Source organism: Xiphophorus maculatus, chromosome 10, assembly GCF_002775205.1.
Source record: "Xiphophorus maculatus strain JP 163 A chromosome 10, X_maculatus-5.0-male, whole genome shotgun sequence".
Taxonomy (NCBI): domain Eukaryota; kingdom Metazoa; phylum Chordata; class Actinopteri; order Cyprinodontiformes; family Poeciliidae; genus Xiphophorus; species Xiphophorus maculatus.
In genome coordinates this window covers 22,160,385-22,181,404 of record NC_036452.1, presented here as the reverse complement: position 1 = coordinate 22,181,404, position 21,020 = coordinate 22,160,385, and the positions used below count along the sequence as shown (strand labels likewise).

The 21,020-nt window shown below is 43.7% G+C and overlaps 2 protein-coding genes across 3 annotated transcripts; one reads left to right on the top strand and one right to left on the bottom strand.

Annotated features, from left to right (window-relative positions):
- Window positions 1–91: 91 nt before the first annotated feature.
- c10h16orf62 (chromosome 10 C16orf62 homolog) lies at window positions 92–9,870 on the bottom strand. Of its 2 annotated transcripts, none has more exons than XM_014472754.2 (30): window positions 9,773–9,870; window positions 9,302–9,401; window positions 9,038–9,214; window positions 8,825–8,944; window positions 8,681–8,705; window positions 8,460–8,539; window positions 8,241–8,369; window positions 8,053–8,137; window positions 7,906–7,962; window positions 7,590–7,686; window positions 7,368–7,415; window positions 7,201–7,294; window positions 6,925–7,125; window positions 6,791–6,837; window positions 5,564–5,675; window positions 5,299–5,415; window positions 5,135–5,188; window positions 4,661–4,741; window positions 4,511–4,573; window positions 4,340–4,425; window positions 4,153–4,233; window positions 3,552–3,615; window positions 2,748–2,846; window positions 2,593–2,670; window positions 2,392–2,506; window positions 2,016–2,155; window positions 1,759–1,924; window positions 1,523–1,641; window positions 738–887; window positions 92–576 (listed from the first exon to the last, which is right to left on the bottom strand). In XM_014472754.2, the coding sequence occupies exons 1-30, from the start codon at window positions 9,787–9,789 to the stop codon at window positions 478–480; spliced, it is 2,901 nt and encodes a 966-aa protein (XP_014328240.1). In that variant the 5' UTR covers window positions 9,790–9,870; the 3' UTR covers window positions 92–477. The 2 variants fall into 2 exon arrangements, with proteins under 2 accessions (XP_014328240.1, XP_023196580.1); XM_023340812.1 differs by having other exon boundaries at window positions 738–884.
- Window positions 9,871–10,667: 797 nt separating this feature from the next.
- On the top strand, window positions 10,668–19,925 carry zdhhc16 (zinc finger DHHC-type containing 16). Its single transcript, XM_005809682.2, has 10 exons — window positions 10,668–10,770; window positions 14,157–14,456; window positions 14,539–14,733; window positions 15,402–15,490; window positions 15,572–15,600; window positions 15,709–15,842; window positions 18,087–18,172; window positions 18,272–18,395; window positions 18,536–18,606; window positions 19,348–19,925. The coding sequence occupies exons 2-10, from the start codon at window positions 14,193–14,195 to the stop codon at window positions 19,451–19,453; spliced, it is 1,098 nt and encodes a 365-aa protein (XP_005809739.2). The 5' UTR covers window positions 10,668–10,770; window positions 14,157–14,192; the 3' UTR covers window positions 19,454–19,925.
- The last annotated feature ends 1,095 nt before the right edge of the window (window positions 19,926–21,020 follow it).

Here is a 21,020-nt window from a genome sequence, read left to right as displayed (position 1 = left end):
TGCAACGGCACAGACAAATGAGCAAACATCCTGGAACTAAATGAACTAAACTGTAAGCAGCAAAGGTAAATAAAACAGAAAGCTTGTGCAGAAACATGTTTATTAACTTTGATTTTAATTTTTTAAAAATAAAAATACTAGAGAAACATTAATTCCAGAGCCTATTAACGGTGCCAACCACTGACAACTAAAAATGGACTAATTAGTAGCAGGGCAGTGTAACATGAACACAACACAACTATTGCTGCAAATTGCAATGACATTTTACAATCAATCCATTTTCTTCTTATTACCGATATTCCTATTATTCGGGGGTTTCAGAATAAACGGAGCCTAATGTAATACTTTGTGGTTGTGACAGCTTTAGCCTGTTTTGGTTTGCTGTAAGTAGAGTTAAATTTCATGTGGTTCAGATTTTTTATTTCCATTAGTGAAATAATTTTAATATGCTTCATGAACTATTTTACAGCAGAACATTCAGGTACGGGACTGCAGAGCAAGCCTCTGGATTGTGTCTGACAGGTGGGCCATGTCAGGCCGCTGAGCCTGATGTCTGATGGACTCCAGAGTCCGAATCTGGAGGAAACACAAAAAGGGGAGGAAAGTCATAATAATGTACGTGCATAGCTGCTGTAAAGTCAGGTTTGAGTCAACTTTAACGATTCCAGGCTGTGAACAAAACTTGGAAGCTATTAATTTCCGCGGAGAGCTGCTCGGTTTGTAAAATGCCAACCCACAGAGACTCGCGTCTCGCAGTGTCCGTGCTTGTGGCTCAGGTTCCACAGGTTGATGGACAGCTGACTCAGCTTGTTGTTCCTCAGGTCGCCGTGGGCCAGCAGGACCCCGAAGAGGGAGAAGGCCAGGGCGCTTTGACGCCGGACGCTCTGCTGCGAGGAGGCCAGGGAAAGAATGAGGAAAGATATGTGCAGAGGAAGGAAATGTTTCTGAAATATTACCTTCATAAACTTTAACAGGGCAGTATTGTGATTTCCTGGCATGTAGTGCCATTTTGTAACACAGTCAAGTAATCATATTAACTTCAGTTGTCATCAAAATGCTATATATACCAAATATGACTTCATAATTTAACACTTTGAAATTAGGCCTCTGTCTCTTTAAGAAGCTCCTGCTCTTTCTGAAATTCTGCCTTCAGGAAGTCATCACAACAAGGCTGCTCTATTAACCCTTCAATAATGTTTCCATCAGCATTTCACTGAGAAGTAACTCATATAATGAACTCAAGTGTTTGCTAATTGCTGCTGCTAGTCTGAAGGAGCTGATTAGAGGAGTTTTCATAAAGCTACATGGTTGCCACAGGAGATTAACGGATTTCTCAAACATGCATTAAAGAATCAAGGCAACACCCCAGGTCTGTTTTTGAAGAGGAAATAACATTATTACACGATGAAAAACTAGAAGAATTTTAAAAAAAAAACAATAATAACTTTACATAATACCGCCCCTTTAAATGAAGAATGTGAGTAGATCAAAGTGGAAGTGAGTGACTCTTGTGCGTTCTGACCTCGTCGCGAGTGAGCGTCTTCAGATGGTCCAAGATTTGTCCGATCAAAGTCTCACACAGCTTGTTGATCTCTGACAAGAACTTTGGGTCTCCTCCATATAACGTCTCATTGGAGTCCACTAGGGAACAGAAGGTAGAGTCTAACCAGGGTACAGCTGATTGTGTGCATCGTGATTTCTGCACATTGCACCAAGGGTTCCATCTCCATCCATGTGTGTGTGTGTGTGTGCTTTTACTTTTAGGAATGGAGTAGAGGTACGTTTCCTGACTCATGGCGGCGAGCAGCGGCAGGGCGCTGATGTAAACGCGCACCTTGGCGTCGCTGTTGTCCTCCCAGGTATAATCCTGGACCATGTTGAGCAGCCCGCGGACCAAGTACAGCACGCCGTGCTCCGGGTGGTCCTGGAAGCACACGCAAGGGAGGTTTACGCGGCCCTCCTTTTACAGGATGCTTAAAATTTTCGCTGCGTTGCCAGAAAAACGAGGGCGTTACCGGGACAACCAGCAGCGTGGCCAAGAAGTTGTTGATGTAGTCCAGCAGGAAGCTCTCGGAGGAGCGAAGCTTCCCCTCCACGCTGATGGAGCGAGGAACCTCAGGAAGGACGCTGACCGCTGCCTTCAGGAACGCGTCGGCTGGAAGACGGAGACATTTATTCAGAGGCCAAATCTATTCACGCCCCTTCAGCTTCGATGAGGTCAAAATATTTGAAATCGGTAACACTTTATTTGACGGGGTGAACATATGACTGTTCACCTCAGTAAAATGTATCGAAGTCTGTGATTGCAGCAGGACAACGTGCAGAAGGTCAAAGGAAGAACAGAAGGCAGGGAGAAGTCGAGCTGTAATCCAAAATGGAGGATGTGCTCACCCTGAGAGAGACACTGGTTGGCCAAGGCGACCTGACCGGACAGCAGGTAGAGGTGGAGGCGGCTGAAGATGCTGCTGAGAGACGGGATGGTGATGAAGCAGTAGGCCGCACATGCCTGGAGAGCAGGGGACAGAAACCAGAGACCAATGAGCAAGAAGCCCCCTCTTAAAGGGACAGCCACCCACCCTGAGGTAACCGCACCCGGACAAACGCTGCCGTCTTCCTGGAGTGATTCCCTTTCATCACCATGCGGGTCTCCATGGCCAGCTGGTTCACCGTCTGGACAGAACAAAGGTCACACTCGGCGCGACAAAGTGTCAGCATGTGCCGGGCGAGGATGCGGACGCTTTACTGACGTGGATGAGCTGCACCAGGACTGGCTCCAGGTTGCAGAAGGTGGCTCTGGCCTCCACGCAGAAACTCAGCTGCTGCTCGAAGTCCCGGCCGAAGGAAACCTGAAGAGAAGAGTACGGCAAGAAGGAGAGGACAAGATTACTAGCAGTACGGTGTGAAGTCGTGATAAAGCAGCACATCTGAGCGTAAATCTCAGATGTTAGATATCTGAGATTTAGTATCGGCACAATCCGATACAGAAGACCGGTCTTGAATTGACTTAAAATGCTTTTTTTTTTTTTTTTTAAACACATAACATAAATGTACTGAATTATAAATGTATTTGCTAATGCTGCACCAGCACAGCACACTTAAAAACAAAAGCAGCTTCACAAGCTCAAACATGAAAAAACAACTTTCATCTGTTCAGTCAGTGAAATTAAGAGTAGAACAGCCAACGTAAAATAAATAATAAATAAGCTGAAAAAAAATTGGCTAAACTGCAACAGTTTGCAATCCTTTCAAATGATTCAGAAAGTGCAATTTGGAATTTTAAATATAATGTCAAATAAATAATAAAGCATGATGTCGCTCAAAGCACAAAGCATAGAGTTACACTGAATAGATCTGATCTCATTGTCACCGATACACGATGTAGGATGTTTTTCAATATCAGGAGCGATGCAGATATTAATGTCAGATTGGTGCATCTCTACAAACCAGCATGATTTGTGTTCAGAGTTTCTCATCCATATTTAAGTTGCTAACCACGATCTTGTTGTGAGGATTTGTGAATCGACTCTTATTAAATAAAACTGAAGTCTCACCATGCGGATGAAGCCGATGATCAGCAGAGCCAAAGATCTTTTCTCATCTTCGAGCGTGAGAGCGCTGCCAGGCACAAGATAACAGACGTTGCTGAGTGACTTCCAAAAGGAACTTTGTTTGCATTCATCACACAAATATGAATTTAATTGTTTCTTAGTGTTCTTAATCGCCCATGTTCCCCAATGTGCCACCCTTTGCACACTTGGGAACTCGAGTGCAAAGGGTGACACATGAGTGTCTTCCATTTGTAAGGTCAGACACTGATGTTGGACGAGAAGGCCTGGCTCTCATTTTCTGTTCTAATTCACCCAAAGCATGTTCTGTTGTGCAGGTCAGTCAATTCAACCCTATTTTTCTCAAAGCACACTGATCGAACTCCATCTCCCAGCATTCATAGTACTGAAAACTACCGCTGACATCACTGACGTTCTAAAAATACCCGACTTCTGACAACTTTGTGCCTTAATTGGATGGGCAACACAATACTTGTGGCTATAAGTTAGCTAAGCTTTTTTGTTAATATAGTTAAAACAATATAAACAGTAAAAATAAAAACCAGACCCGTTAAAAGTTTAGTGGGGATGGTAATACGTAACCTACTTAACGGAGTCGTGCATGGTTTTGCAGATGTGCAGCATGGCATTGAGGATGACCGGGTCCCTGGTGAGCTCCAGCTGGTGTCTGCAGGAAACACAACAGATCGGAAAAAATCCATTCACTTTGTCGACTGAAGCAGCTAAATTCCTCTTTCCTAGCCGGTTCATCCATTTTTGTTTCTTTGTCTTACTTGATGAAAACCTCCATGATGGATTTGCAGACCTCCACCCTCACGCTGTCCTTCTGGAACATGTCGAGGAACGGCAGGAAGCGCTCCTGATGGACAGAGGATGTGAAAAAAAAAAATACATCAAACACGATAAGCTGGGAACAGTTTGGATTTGTGTTTCAGACCACTAACCATGGAGAAGAGGACGGAAAAGTCGTGGAAGTAGGTGAGGATCTTCCTGATCACTGACTGCAGCTGCCCGCAGAGCGAGAACACACCGAAGTGATTACAAAGAAGAGAGAGAAATAAGTCAATTGTAGCCGGTTGAGTTATCGTGCTAACCTGAGGGTAGGCCTCCTCAAACGCTCGGTCAGGAGTCATGTGTTTGATGATGTCAGCCAGGACCGTGTTGACCTCTCGTTTCTGTCAGGACGAAACAAACAAAACAAAACAAAAAGTCAAAACAAAACTAAATTACAAGAAGTAGTACCGAGAATTGTTGAAATAATATGAGAAAAGTCTTTCAGAACTTTCTTCTGGTACGATTTTACTCTCATATGACTATTCTAATACCACTGTTATCGTACAACTTCCTTCTTGTATGACTTCCAGTACAACTTCTTTCTCCGAGGTCTATACTGTTATGTTTTGTTTCGTACAACCTTTCTTATACAACTTCATACTCGTGCGACATTATTCTTGTAATGTTATGACTTTATTCTTGTGGTTTTATGCTTTTATCTTAGCTTAGTACAGCCCTGCTGCTCCCTCATAAGAAAAGTAGTGGCCACCATTTTCCAAGCTAGTTTCACTCACAGTAAAGTGTCGGCAGGTGAACTCCACCCAGATCTCAGCGCAGTTCATGTAGTCCTACAAAAACAGACAAAAAATAAATAAATAAAATGAGTGAGTTATGTTCTGGAACAAGTAACTGGTATAAGTGGATTTTTTTTTTTTTTTATGTGTAGAAGTTGCAGAACCTGAGGGTTTCGGACTTTGGTGATGACTTTCCAGGCTTCGTTCAGGATGGTCAGCCTCTCAGACTCTGGAGGATCGGCGCAGGCCAGACTGCGACCCAGAGAGCCGTACAGCAGGTGCTGCAGAGACAAAATTAAACGGCTTGTTTCAAGATTAAAATGTTTTTAAAAAAAAGAACTATTTTTAACCATTTTTTGAAGTGTCTAGCCGCTCTAAGATGCATTAAATGAAGAGATTAGAATAGTCCAGCCGTTTGTGCCCTCTGACCTTTGGGAAGCCGGACTCGTCGCAGTCTTTGATCATGCCAATGAAATCAGTGGCTCTGGTGGCAACAAACTCCGGTCTGAATGCTCTCATTATTGAGTTGAGAAGCAAGGCACTGTGGGAAAAAAAAAACAACAACAAAATGTTAGTGAAATAAGTGAGAAACAGCTAGAGTAACTAAACTCTAAATAGACAGTTTTTCCACTGTTTGTATAAATTATTCGCTGCCTTAAGCCGTCTCAGTGCTGCCCTCTTTTGGTTTAACGCTAGCAACTGCAGTTGACCACACCCCTCCTTAACGCCCACGCTTGGCCACGCCCCTCAGGGTCTCCTGGCACCGCCCTCTTTGGATGAAGCTTTTCAAATGTTGCTTCGAGGCGAGTTTATGTTTTTTTATATCCCCTTAGGGGGCGCCACAGCAGACCATTTCCTGCTAATAAGGATGGGCGTTAATTAATTATCATTTATCGTGACACATTTCCTTTCATAAGAATTTAGATTTATCGTTATCACAACAAATCTTAATGAATAATGTTTAAAACTCCACAAAACTTAGCTTTACTATCTTCTCCAATGTTTGTTCAATAACAGTAGCTGCATTTCTATTGATGTTATAATTGTGCAATTTGACATTTCTGAAATAAATTCCCTTAGTGGAAAAACGGCAAGTTTGAAAAAAAATCTCTTTTTGCTAAAGCGTTTTGACGCTGGGGTGAGGTGGATTTATGGCCGTATTAAAATTAGTTAATTTCGCAAAATTGCAAAGGAAGCACTTTTTTTTTTACATCACACGAGTCACGTGATCGACAACCGGATGTCGGCTCAAACCATGAAGAAGAAGACAGGAAGTAGTTGGAGGACAATGAAGTGGCATGTTTTTAATAACTTATCATGTGAACAAACTTATTCACATGTGATTTTAGTTGCGTTTATTATCGAATGGAAGCACAAGAATTGTGAAATTGTTTTTTTTTGTTTTTTTTTACATTGGCGGAATATCGACAAAGTTTTGCACCTATTTGTAATTAAAGCGCAGCTGCCATCAATACATTTGAAAATAGGATTACATTTTTTACTGTGTGCAGTTTAGTGATACAAACCACACATATGTTTTGGAAGAGCAGACAGTTCTTATTGTTACTTTTACCATTACCACAATAGTACCACAAAACATCATGATGAAACTCTAAGTCCAACAATGTCCCGCCCCTCTCTGCTCGGTCTACTTACTTATTTGCCATCATCTTGCATCTCTCCATCATCTCTGTGAGAAGTTGCTGATGTGGAAACAGTGATGGGATAAAAGTTAGACTTTCATTCAGCTGATACTCGTTTGGGTTGAGCCCGGCGGACAGGCGCTTTACCTCCGGAGCTCGGTACGCGACGCACTGCAGGATCCAGTTGATGGCGGGCGAGTAGAGCGTCAGGTACGCTGGCACCTCCACCTTCTGCACGTGCAGCTGCTTCTGGACGCTGTCACCGCTGATCTGCCTGAAGGTGGCGAGCAGGTCGAAGACGTTGGCGTTCAGACTCTCCTTCAGGTGGGGCGCCACCTCCATGCCCACCTGGGGATCCGAAGGGGCGTCAGGTCTGAGCCACAGGGCGGCCGGGGAAGGAGGCGGGAGGAGAGGGCGACTCACCCTGCAGAGGTAAGCTCTGGCGTAGGCGGCGACCAGAGGGTCTCCCATCCCACGGATCATGGCGGTCAGCCGGGGAAGGGTCTCCTGGATCCCTCTACAAAGACGTGAACCGTGAGTCAGTTCGCGGACGGTTCTCAGAGAGGAAAACGGCGTTGGAGGAGACTTACGACTTGCTGAGGAAACGGTTGCACTTGAGGATAGCAGCTTCCACATATCTGAGGTCAGAGGTTAAAGAGTCAACTTCAGCTTCCAGACGCTGACCAAACACAACCGTTAGGTAAGTCCAGATGTGGAACCTTCTGCGCATCCATCCTGAAACCCCACACAGGAACTCTTCCAGCCTGACTCAGAGCTTTGGTTCCAGAACTCAAACAGCTGCTGGTGGATACAGTCGGGGCAGCAGCTCCCTGATGGAGGCGATCTTGAAGAACCAGTTGAGGCATGTCTCCTTCGCCGTGTCGTTCACATCTTCTACTGTGAAGGAGTCTGAAAGAGAGAGAGAGAGAGAGAATGTGAGAGGGAGAGACTCCCTGACTACCTACTGAGGCTCTAGATTTCATTTAGTGCCATCACACTCAAGGGTTCTGAATTCAGAGGTATGCCACACTTTTAGGATTCTAATTCATATTGATCCAGAGTGTAAACTCCCAGTGAAGTAAACTGAAGGCTTTAATGTGACAGAAATGGAAACATGTCCAGACTTACCTGGCAGAGGTCTGGGGTCTAAACACATGGTCCAGATCCTGTCATACACCAGACGGCCTACAACACACACACACACACACACACACACATACAACATGATGTAACAGCTCGACAACAGCAGCAGCAGCTGACAGGAAGTGAACGCACCGAAAGTGTCGAGGATGTCGGTGATGAGGACGAACTTGCTGGGGTAGAACTGGATCACAGACGTGTCGGACAGAAGTTTGGAGCACTGGAACGCACCTCACAGGTGAGTGTGTTTGACCCCAAAGAGGAAGGAGGGGTGTGTGTGTGTGTGTGTGTGTGCGCGTGTGTGTGTGTGTGTGTGTTGTTACCTGGATGACGATCTTCAGGGCTTTGACCTTCTGGTCGGAGGACCAGGCCTCTTTCAGGGACTGGTTGAGCTCCTCTATGCGGTTGGCGTAATCCTGCTGGGAGAGGTTGAGGAGCTCCCTGTGGGAACCCTGTAACACACACACATACACACCAAGCTGTCACACATCAGCCCGGACCCAGCGCTGATCATTAACATGTAGTCACTACAAGCAACGCGCCTCCTCCAAATCGTCCAACTCCTCCAGGCGAGTGCGGACTTTCTCTGAAACGGCCGACGATCCTGGATTGGGAGCTTTTCCTGGTGGACAAAACGGATTTATCAGCTCTCCACTGAAACAGGACACCTGTTTACACACTCGTTCAAATAAAATGAATAATAAATGTAATAATATGAGAAAAAAAGAAACAGAATAACTAGATCCAAAACAAGTGGTCTTACCTCTGTCAGAGCCCATACAGAGATTCTGTAAAGAGAAACACAGAAACCTTGAGGTTTTAACCCTAAACCGTTGCCGTGGCAGTGTGTGACAAACATCCAATAAGCTTCTACATGCGATCATGTCTGAAAAAATGTCGGACTCACAATGGACAGTTTTTCAGTGGTGGTGAACCTGGCCAGGATTTCTCCTCGTTTTGTTGACCAGGGCTCAAAGTCGGCTCCGAGCGCCTCTTCCTCCTTCACCCTCCTCTTCCTCCCGAGATCCTGGAAGCACAACATGTCTGTTTAAAAGAAAAGAATTAAAACCTTCGTCCTCTCTCTTAGTGTCTCTCCTGCCGGGTCAGCTGGTGAACTGACCCCCACGGAGCTGCCGTGCGACGCGGCCGCCGACGTCTCGGTGGCGGCAAACATGGACAGGGGGTCCGTCCCGTCCAGCATGGAGCTGAGGGGGTCCACGGGTGCTGAGGAGGAGGAGGAGGAAGATGAGGAGGTGCTGCCTTTGCGAGCTCCACGGCGGGTCTTTGTGTCCGTGACCTGGCGGGAAACAGAGAGGGGTCATTTTGTGAATCGGGTCAGCAGGTTTCACACTGTGGAGGCCGGATAACAGGAGGCAGGTGATACCATGATAGGCTTGAGGGGATGGTAGTCTCCGAACTCGACAGGAAGTCCCTCAGGATGACACCTCTGCAGCTCTGCCTCATAGTTTCGCCCACGAGAGCGCCTGTTGGCACAACAAGCAGGAGATGTATTCATGAATACAATTACCTAACTACAATTCAACACAACGCTTACTGGATTAGTCCTGCTCTAAACTATCAACTTGAATAATAAATAAATAGATAAATTAATTAATTCATAAATAAAATGTCTACAAGCGTTTTCTACTGATAAGTTAATGGCAGTTATGTTATGGCTTTAGCTTAGTGTAGCAAATAACAGCTAAAAACTGTAGAAAAAAACGGTTAAAAATACACAGCTGCAAGTTAAATGCAATATATGCGTACTTAAACGTCGCATATTAAAAATACGCGGCTAGTTTAACAGTTCGGTTTTCATAGCTACATGTTTTGAGAATGAGAAAAGGCATCTTACCATTGCACCGAAGCCATTTTTTCATATCACATGACACTTCTGGTCTTCCTGGTTCAGGCTGTAATTTGGTGACGAGGTGTTTTTTTTGTTTTTTTTTAATCTTTAAATTTAGCGCCTGATGTTATAGTTGTTGTTGCTACTTTGTCAGAGCTAAAGGCTCAAAACTTAAATCAAGGCAGCGTTTACTAGGACTAAGATATGTTTTGAAAAATATTGCACTTGCAAATGTGACTTCATTTCCCATGGTACATTGTGGGCTTCTGATGCTGAGTTCCAGTAACCTCGGGAGCCGGAGCTGCATTCCAGATAGTCGAAAAAGAAGTCGGAATTTCTACATGGCGATGCGCATAGACATTGTTCGCAGTATCTCTTAAGGACATCATTTTAAGTTTTACTTTCCACAAGCAAACGCCAGTTAAAATGTTCAGTTTAGAGTTCCAGGTGGTACATGTAACATTGACTTTAGAAGCACGCTTGTAAAATAAACATGCTTTCACGACTCCTTAATATTGTACGTTGGCTTTATAAGTCTTAGTGTAGTCGGAGTCGCTCCCACGTCCCCAGTGGGAATTCCGATTTCGGGGGGGGCTTTCCAGGTGAAAGCCTGGATTTCCAAGATCCGAATAAATCTGAAACGCAGCATTAGTCTCCGCCAGGAAAAAAGATAAAAATAAAGACAGAGGTCTCACTTTAACTAATTTTACACCGATTAATCTCAATATTGCATATCTAAATATTTCATAACGCAGCTGGTGATAGTATTTACTTTAAAATTTGACTCAAGATCTATCTAATTTTATGTCTCCGCCTTAACACAAGGCAGTTCTACTTTTCGTAAACGTTAGTGAGACATCTGCTTAAAAGACGAACTTCGTCAGTCTTACCGCTTTGTACTGTCAGTCTTTCTGTAGTCAGTGAAATTCCCGTAGGTCACTTGTTTAGTGAAACCATGACTTGACAACAGCTGCATCTCTTACCTACATAGTTCTTCTGAGCAGGTAAGCTCCACCGTTGCTAATCTATATCTTTGAAAGTGCATTATCGTTATCCAGTAGAACTGAACACTTAACAAAGGTGGGGTATCAAGATGCTAGCAGGAGGGTAACTAGCCTGCTAATGTAATACAACTGTAACTAATTGGGAGGAATGCCCGTGGTTAACGAGATTATTTCTAAGTCAGGAGGTTAAATGACCTTAACGTGGGTTTTCTGTGGCAGTTTCTGGCTTCATACAACGTTAGACTGCTCAGAACATTTGCTCTATGAATGTGTTATTGTCTTTATGGTGTTACAAAGCGTACCATCGGTCTAAGTTTGTGACTTTGAAGAGTAATATACTGTTTAAATATTGATAGAAATGCATGACGATAAATAATAGAAAGTAGATATTTTCTATGTTTCTATAAATTTTGCCAAAAATAAATAGCTATTTTTGCAGGGTCTTCAGTCAGTTGGATTGCGTTTAAACTAGAAAATAATCACAGAAATAACATTAAACAGCTTAACTTCACATTCAACAGTTCGGTTTTGATAACTTCAGAGTCACCTCCCAAACAAATTCCCCAAATCTAATGATGGAAACAAAAAGAGAGAAAGAAAACAAATGGCCAAATAGAATAAAAATATTTTGGGACATCCCCCAAAAATGTAACCCTGGGCTTCTGCCCCTCTAAAGTCTGGCCTGGTTTGCGGAGCTCTGATGGTTAATGTCTTTGTGTGGTGCTAATGTTGAACTCTCCACATTTACCTTTACATTTCTCATCACAACTGTGTAGCAAAACACGCAAATATAAAATAAATATGCATAACTACACAAACAAATGACTGAGAAATCATTTATTTATATCTATAATATTTGTTCAATTAGTTTAGTGGATTAAAACATTTCAGAAGCACTGACCCGAGTCGTTGCCATAGCAGCAGAGATTGTTCTGCTAGTAGAAGTCCAGATTGGCAAAAGGAGCCAAAATGAGTAAGAGGCTGTTGGTGTCAGATTCGAGAAAAAAAGTCAAATATCATCTGCGAATGGATCCCTGTGTGTAAAAAGAAACATTTGAAGAAGTGATAAACATTTGGAGGAGAAGAGAAAGCAAGTCCCAACTCGTGAGCAGTGAAAACTCGGCAGCTTCTGCTTGGGGGGTTTGTTCACAGTGTGGACCATGAAATTTGAGGACAGAAAATGGCCGCCCTCCGTTAGAGGACGGAGTAAAGCTTGTTACGGTGAAACACAGTGAGGTGCTGGTCCGCCTGCCGTCTCAGAGCAGATTGGGGACACCGGTTACCATAGAGATTCTGCTCCGACATGATTCTGTCCCTTCTTCCTGTCAGGTTCCCTACATGAATAATCAGACTCTTTAACACCTTTTTTTCTTCTCAGTCAGCTGAAATCCCATCTGTGCAGACATGTCGCTCTGTATGTCCTCATGTTTATTTCTCTCACTTGTTTACGTCGAAAGCTGCTCCGTCATCATCCATCTCTAAAGGAGAAAGACCCAGAGGTCACTGAAAAGAGAGATAACCTATGACCTCATTTGACCCCATGTTTTCATGCACTTCCATTGTTTTTTAATTGTCTCAACCGACCGAATAACCTGACTTCACTCTCTTCCTGTTGGCGTCCATCACTACTGTACCTTCCATACCTTTGTTTTCACATTTCGGCACGTTAGGACCACATACTTTAGTGGATTTTATTGGGATTTTATGTGAGGAAGCAACACAAAGTGGCAAATAGTTGCGAAGCGGAAGCGGAGAGGCACACGTGAAAGAGTTGACTCATTGTGTTGAATACAAACACACACAAGACTTTTCAGACACTGAATTGTAAAACACTTTGTTGTTCTCCCACTTCAGTTGTCTACTGCTTGGTGTTGATATACTGCATAAAACACGCAAGAGTTTTTGGTTGTAACACAATAAACTGTGTGTGAATTTAACGGGCCATTGCATTCCTACGAAATTCCGCTCGATTCTCATCTCCCTGCAGTGTTCTGTGTGGTATTTCTCCCATTGAGTTTGATTTCTCTGGCTGAGTTTCAACCAGGCCAGTTAGCGAACAGAAGGCAGCTGTTTTAGAACTGTATTCTGCGTATATAAGGTTGTAGTTTGTGGTTCAAATGAATGTTTTCACATCTGATAGTGCGGTAGAATCGGTTCGATTGGGAACCAAAACGGCAACACTACATTTTCAGTTGGTGAGGTTCTCTTTCACACTGCATTGTGTGAAACAAACCAAACCTTTTGAAAAACCTGCTCCCTCCCCTCATGCCTACGGTGGCACTGCGCCAAGAACCATGGAAATGACACATAAACCTCTGAAGTAGACACTAAATACAACTTCCTTCTTCACAAAATGCAAGCAAAAGTGGAGTGGCGTCAGATTTTAGGTTGTAAGATTTCTCTTTTGCCATTGGCTAAACACCACGAGCCATTTCGCTCTCTTGCACCAGACGCACAGGTTTGTTTTGGTTATATTAACCTTTCCTTGCTTTTGGAGTGGTCTCCGGTCTGCTTGCCTTGGCATTGGCATTTGAACCGCTCCAGAGTTCACATCAACCAAACCGAGACCTAGGTTTGTAAGCGGACCAGAACTTCCCACTCCAAACAAATTAAGAGTTGGATTTAATCGGACTAAACAGGGCTGGTGCAAAGGTGTCGCTGCTGTACCACCCACGCAGCATTTCCATAAGCTCCATCGAGCTGAAGCTTTTCAAACATCACTGCTAAATATTTACAATTGTGCAAAATCAGATCCAATTGTTTAAAACTTCAAAGGAGTTGAGTCCTCTAGGAAGCAATCGTTTTCCAATAAGTCCAGAACCGCTGCAGTGTAGAACCAGACGCTGGTTTTTCCCAGGCTAAAAGGCTGTTAGTGCTTTTAGGAGGCTCTGTCTCGGTGCCAGTGTAATTTTGTAAGCCCCATCAGAGGGAGCAGTACTCAGCTTGATGAAATGTCGCCTCAGGATCACATAGCCACTTTATGTCCTTTCGGACCCTTTCGTTGTCTTGCAAGCCCTCCATCCCCCCTTACAGGGTCACCACTCTGCATCCTCCCCTCCTAATTTCTTGGAACTTTTAATCAGCGCGGATCTGGCCCAGTCCTGAATTATTCAAAGGACACGTTGGTTTGTGGGGGCTGACAGGTGTCCCTCAGCACTCGATCACTTCGGTTTCCATTAGCTGTGAGTGAAAGGTGCCGTTAGACTCTAGGAAACTGTCCTGCCTCACCGACCGGCCAGTCTTCCTGTTGGCCATCCGCCCTCTACCTGAGGAAGACGATGGACAACTCGGTGGCCGTCTGGCTCCAGCACGACGAGCTCCTGTTTTACGCGGCCTGCATTTCTCACTGCTGGTCCGTGTGCCTGTGCGTGTGCGTGTGCTTGCAGGGCAGAGTGTTCCGGAGGCGAGCGGCCGGCGGTGGCATGCGTCTGGGCAGCAGCTGGAGGTGGCAGCTCTCCCGAGCCATGCGGCTGGTGCTGCGGCTGGCGCTGCGCTTGCGCCGGCTGTGTCGCCCGCAGGAAGGAGGAGGTGGGGTCGGGGTCAGGTTGTCGGCGGCGTGGAGGTACGGCAAGCTGCTGCTTCGCTCCCTTTACTACAACAGCCTCACCAACTCGGACACGCTGCTGGACTGCGCGTTCGAGCCGGTCTACTGGATCGTGGACAACGTCACCCGCTGGTTTGGAGTGGTGAGCTCTCCGTTCCAACCGACTAGCCCCGACTCTGCTCTGGTTTCACTTCAGCGTCTCTCTTTTCCCCGTACCCCTCCAGGTGTTTGTGTGCCTGGTGGTCCTGCTGACGTCCTCTGTGGTGATCATCATCTACCTGTTTGTCTTACCGACCATCTTCTCCTCGTACCCCGCTCACTGGATCGCCTGGCATCTCTGCTGCGGCCACTGGCTGCTCATCCTGGTGGTCTTCCACTACTACAAGGCCACCACCACCTCCCCCGGACACCCACCCAAGGTACTACGTCCACCATAAAGTACCGGACCTCGCAAGGTCTCAGTAGTCATTTGGCAAATAATGACACGTTTAATGTAAAGATGAAACTTTTAATGCAAATTTTAATGCAACTTTGCATTAAAAGTGTCATTATTTACCAAATGACACTTCATAGCAAGTGTCTTCATGTCAGTCTTTTGTCATAAGATTCCCTTTCAAATAAATTGTTACCGAAATAACTTTTGTTTTGCAGACAACATTAGAGACCAAACTAAACTGACCTCTTTAATGTCCGTCGTCCTGATTCATAATTTTTTCAAGAGCAATTTAGTTTGCTTCACACTTCACAATCCATTTTATTTATGATTTTGGTTGTGTTTGATTTGAACTCCTTTTTATTTCTTGTCAGTTTGTTTTATTTTGGATATTTCAAACATCTTCGAGTGAAGTTTAAGTGAAGTATTCTTTACAAAGAATAATACAAAGAGACGGCAAACTTACATCGTGATGCCATTGTCAATATATTACTTGAAAATGTATTGCGACAAACGATATTCATGTTTATCGCAATAATTTGTGGGACAATTTATCGTCCGCTGTAATTAGTTACGGTGACATTCCCGCTCTTTCCGAGGCATCGCAGACCGTTATCGTCTCAGTAAAGTCTTTTCCTTGTCCGCGTGTTTCAGGACAAACGCGACGTTCCGTCTGTTTCCATCTGCAAGAAATGCATCACCCCCAAACCGCCGAGGACGCACCACTGCAGCATCTGCAGCCTGTAAGCTGCCGTCTCTCCTCCCGGGCGCCAAGCCGGTTCAGCCCGTCTTTATGTCACAGAGCTGTTTCTGTTGTGTTGCAGGTGCGTCCTGAAGATGGACCATCACTGTCGTATCCTTTCAGCCCGTAGAACATGTGAAACGGCGCCACGTGAATACGTTGGGAGCGCTCCGGGCTCTCTGGACCTACTGTAAGCGTTTGACCTGAACACCTTCCCAGCCTGGCTGAACAACTGCGTCGGCCACCTGAACCATCGCTACTTCTTCTCCTTCTGCCTCTACATGACCCTGGGCTGCGTCTACTGCAGCGTCAGCAGCAGGAACCTGTTTCTGGATGCCTACAGCGCCATAGAGGTGAGTTCTGTTGAGCGCTTTACCTCCATTTACTGACCTGAATCCAGAGATCCACTTAGTTTGATCTCCAAAGCATTTGTTGGCCCTTTAGGATCAACAAAGTATGATTGATGACTCTATTCAAACTTAAAGGGGCAGTATTGCCACATAGTGCCATTTTATAGAACAACCACGCAACTATGTTACCTTAAATTGTTGTGAAAAGGTTACATATATCAAATATGACTTAAAAGAAATTTGCCATTGTAATTTAGTGCCTTGAAATTGGGCCGCTGTCTCTTTAAAAACTTCTGCTCTTTCTGAAACTCCGCCTACAGGAAGTCATCACAACATGGCACAACATTAACCCTTTAACAACATTTCTACCAACGTTGAACTGAGAAGTAGCTCCTATGATGAGGTGTACAGTTCCACCAGGTGTTTGCTGATTGTTGCTGGCTAGTCTGAAGGAGCTGAGTGGAAGAGTGGCAGGGTAGAGCTGCTCTGAGAGGGGGAAGTTCTAAAGTTTGGAATCTGCAGCTCAGAGGAGGAGCTTCGTCCTCGAAGGCGGAGCTAGGTCCACCCAGGCGTTTTGCACAGTTGAATGGTTGCCATGGGGATTAAAGGATTTCTCAAACATGCATGAGAGAATCAGCAGGTCAGGCTGTTTGAAAGATCAGTCATAAAACTGCAATCGGTACAACCTTTGTTCTCTCTTTTTTTTTTTTAAAGCTTGATACTTTAAAATCTAAACATAAATTTCCAGTCATGATTCTTCAATTAAACAACTTGATAACCTTTTCTTTTAGGGGCTTTGTGGCTCTAGTCAAACGTTTCAGGGAGCTGAAGGCTCTGGATAGTAAACGTTGATGACCTTTGCCCCGAGGTGTGGCCTATTTTAATCAAGGAGCTTTAATGAGATGTTTGGAGCGACAGCATCTGTGAGGTGGAAGTCAGAAGGCAGAATCTGATCTCAGATGGAGGGCAGAGATAGAAACAGGACACCTGGAAATGATCCTGTTCTCATATCTACGTCTGATTAAGGATCTGAAAAGCTGAGAAGTAAACAACGATGCCCATGTGATTAAGGTCTGGAAGATATGCAGCGCTGCACACACACACAAAAAAAGGCTTAATCATATGTGATCATTTAGTTTTATTCATCTGTTCTTGTCCAGGTTTTCACAAACAAAATAAACTTTTTTAGTTGTACCTTCACTGCACCTTCATAAAGTTCTAGATCTAGAACTTGAAGGGCCGCGGTATCCAAAACTGGCAAATTTAAACAAGTTTATTGTATAACACCAAACAAGTTTATTGTATAACACCAAATTTATTCACAGTGCAAAAATTAAGTTTGTTACTTTTGTTGTTCTTTGTTGTTGTTTTTTTTAGCTTTACCTGATATAATAAACTAAACCACATTTTTATGAAATCTATAAAACCTTGAAGAGCCAAAACATAGAAGTTTCTGGATTGTTTCCTTATTAGATTTACATTTTAAATTTTTTGGGTTCCTCAGTTGTTTTGTACTTTGACCAATTTTTCTTGACTTGTGGTCAGGGGGGGCAATAGAAATCATTTCAACGCCCACTGGGCCACACTTTTGAATTCAATTTAAATTTAAAAAAAACTTTCATTTATTCCAAACGGTAATTAAATATTGTCCTAACTCATCTCTTCCAAGTATCTTCACTGTGAACAGGAATATCTCCTGTAGCAGTCAGTGTTGCAAGGAATCCGTAGAGGCCTCTGACTGAAGACTGTTGCTGTTGTGTTAATTTTATTTATAAAGCACTTTAAAAACATTAACTGCAACAAAGTGCTGTACAGTATTCATAAAACACAGATAAAACAATATGACAAGCTAACAGCAGAGATGATATTCCATAATAACGTGCCCTGGATGACATCATCAGTTGTTGCTAAGCGATGCTAATCTGCCTCATTTGCTTTTGCTGCTCCTCTTTAAATCTGTCATTTTAACTCCGGGCTTTGGGGTCGTACTTCAGGTGTTATTTGAGCTTTTGAGACGCTAATCAGCTCCTGCCAGTTGGAAAAACAATACTGTGTTGCCACGGTTACGCACCATACTATTTGTTGGAAAGATAAAAGAGTTAGAAAACCAGAGGGAATAATTGTCTAAACATGAAACAAATGAACAAAAGTCTTAAAAAGGAACAAATCAGAGCTAGCATAACAGATCTGGAAGCTAAGCTGCGCCGTGTTGGCCGTCAGTCTGAAGTACTTCCTGTCTGTTTTTAGACTTCCTTTCAGACTCCGCCTCCAGATCTGAGCCCCAGAGAGAGCGTTGGCCATAAGTGCATCATCTTCCTCTGGGTCCTGACCAGGTGAGCCGGCGCTCTGCACAGAACCTGGACCACTTCCTGCAGCTAGTTGGCAGTTTCATAACAGCTCTCCTGTTCCGCTCTGACCCGTTGGTTCTGCAGTTCGGTGGCGGTGGCGCTGGGCGGACTGACCCTGTGGCACGCCAAGCTGATCAGCAGAGGAGAGACCAGCGTGGAGCGCCACATCAACCGCAAGGAGGCCAGACGGCTGCAGGGCAACGGCAAGGTGCCATCGGCCATGAATTGAATATTAATTTGTTCTTCATAAAACTTTTTTTTCCTTCGATTGCTTCAATAGACATGATTTTAAAAAAACAAAAAAACAATGGCTGCTGTTGTTCTAACGATTCCTCTTCTCCCTGTCAGGTGTTCAGAAACCCGTACCATCATGGCCGCCTGAACAACTGGAAGTTGTTCTTTGGAGTGGAAACAAGGAGGTGAGACCAAGAGCCACAAAACATCTTCATATGTTGGTTTGATTATTCTGAACGCATCAATGGAAACACCTGGAGAAGGCTGAGGAACAACAGAGGAAGGGCGGAGGGAAGGAAGAAAGTCAGGGATAAAGGAAGAAAATAAAGGAAGGACAGAATGGATCAAGGAAGGAAGGCAGAGATGGAGGAAGAGAGAAGGAAGGAAGAGAGGAGTCAAGAAAGTTATGGATCCAGGAAGGAAATAAAGGAAGAAAGAAAGTGATCAAAAAAGGGAGGCAAGAATTGAAGGAAGAAAGTTAGGGTTCCAGGAAGGAAGGAATCGAGGAAGGAATAAATCCAAGTAAGACTCAAGGTTTTGGTTTTAATTTAAGAGTTTAACTCTGACAGTATCTGTTTTCAATATAAATTTAAAGAGCAAATTAATGAAGTAATTGTGATTTATTTTTCAAAATGTCAAACTGAACGGTAAATTCCCTCCATAATTTTAGGCCTTTGTGGATCAAGAAGGATTTATATTGGTTCAGAACTTTTAAAAAGTGCCAAAATGTTTTGAGTTCAAGCAAATCAAATTCCCAACACAGCTGATTGTCTAATCACGGCTGCCCCTCACACTGCCTGTTCTAAAACCTTCATCATAGTTAGCATTTCCTGCTCATTTCTAATAAACTGATATTGTTTTTCTTATCTGAATATTTCTGAGTCATCTCTGTTGAAACAATGAGACTTTTTCTCCCTTGCCCCCAGCCACTGGCTGACCCGGGTCCTGCTGCCCTCCAGCCATCCGCCCGGCGGGGACGGCCTCTTGTGGGACCGGCCCTCCACCAGCAGCGATGGCCCCATGGCCATCTGACCTCTCTGCTCCCCTCACATCCAAAGCAACAAGAAGAGAGCGGAGGAGGAGCTGTGCTCTGATGCATTCTGGGAACTGAAATGTTTTGGTTGCTGCAGATCCGAGTCATTTTGATGATTTTTTTTTTTTTTACAACTTTACATGTTACGTTTTGAGAGGGGGGATTACTTTCAGCACTACTGACTTTATGTGTCCTGGTGCCAAAGAAAGGAAAACATGATGAACTCCCTTCCTTTCCTTCCAGCTTTTTTTTTTCTTTTCAAATCGAGTCTTTTTTGCTCCTTTGGTTTTGTAAACGAGGCAGTTTGTATTAGCAAATGATGCACTGTGAAATATTCCCATTGAGACTTTTTCATTTCAATTTTCTATTTGAATGTTTGTGACAAGAGATTCTGATGTAATCAGTAACCAATAGGAGCTGTGCTCCACTTCCTGTTCTTTCTTTTTAAAAAAAAAAAATAAAACGAGTTTTGTTATTTTCTGCTATCGATTGTCTTCACGTTGGGCTGATAAATAAAAGACAAAGATACGGTCAGTTTACAAAGAAGAGTTTTAATAAAACAAAGTGAGACATTAGTCATTGTCTACAGTGCTTCGCAGAAGTATTCACAAGAAGTATTCACAAACTTTCAACCTTTCGTCTCGCCGTCTTGAGAGACGGAGTCAATCGGACCCCACAAAAAAAATAAAATAAAAACGCGGAAGAGCAACAATACTGAGTAGAATTATGGAAGTTAAATAATTAATAATGGAAATTTGATGTAGCAGTTCAGATCGAAGCCTATCCATGTTATTGAGGCTAACCCTTCACATGACATAACTGAGACGCTGAGTGGGCGGGGCTAATGGCCACGCCACTGTAACAATGAAATACTTTATGTAGTCAGGAAAAAGTCCAGCTGGTTCCATGGTCAACATTTTTCATATCCAACAATGTTCCTTACGTGGCAGTCTTAGTAACTTCAGGTTTTACACACACACAAAAAAGGAAAATGGCCTAGTCAAAGTCCAAAGAGCAGTGACTGCTCTAGACGATATTTACCAGGGGGCCACGGCGGGGGCCAGAACAAATACATGAAAACCAAAAAACACTCTGAAATATTTCACCGTTTAATATATTAAGCAGCTCCAGTTTTTTTTGTGCGATTCTGCAATCGTAGAAATGAACATAAAAGCAATTCAGAAATCAGACCCTTATTTTGCGCAAATGCACAGTTGTGAGTTTAATGCAAATTTTTCACAAAAACAGTCAAAAACATTGGCTTTAAGTGATTGCTAACTCACACCTGCAGATGGCAGTATTTCTTCTACTGCCATCTGCAGGAGAAGATGGCAGTATCATCTTTACTCGCGCTAAAGTATCATCTTTAGCTGCATCAGCCTTACTCGTGCTATAGTCCATGAGTGATATGGCAAGAAACAAAAAGTCTGATTTACTGTCATACATAGGCACCAATATCAGGAAATTCATTGCAAATATTTGTAAATTAGCACCAAAAACAAGTCATTTTGATTAGAAAATAAATAAAAAATTTATGAAAACCCGGCGGGATTGATTAGCTCTTGA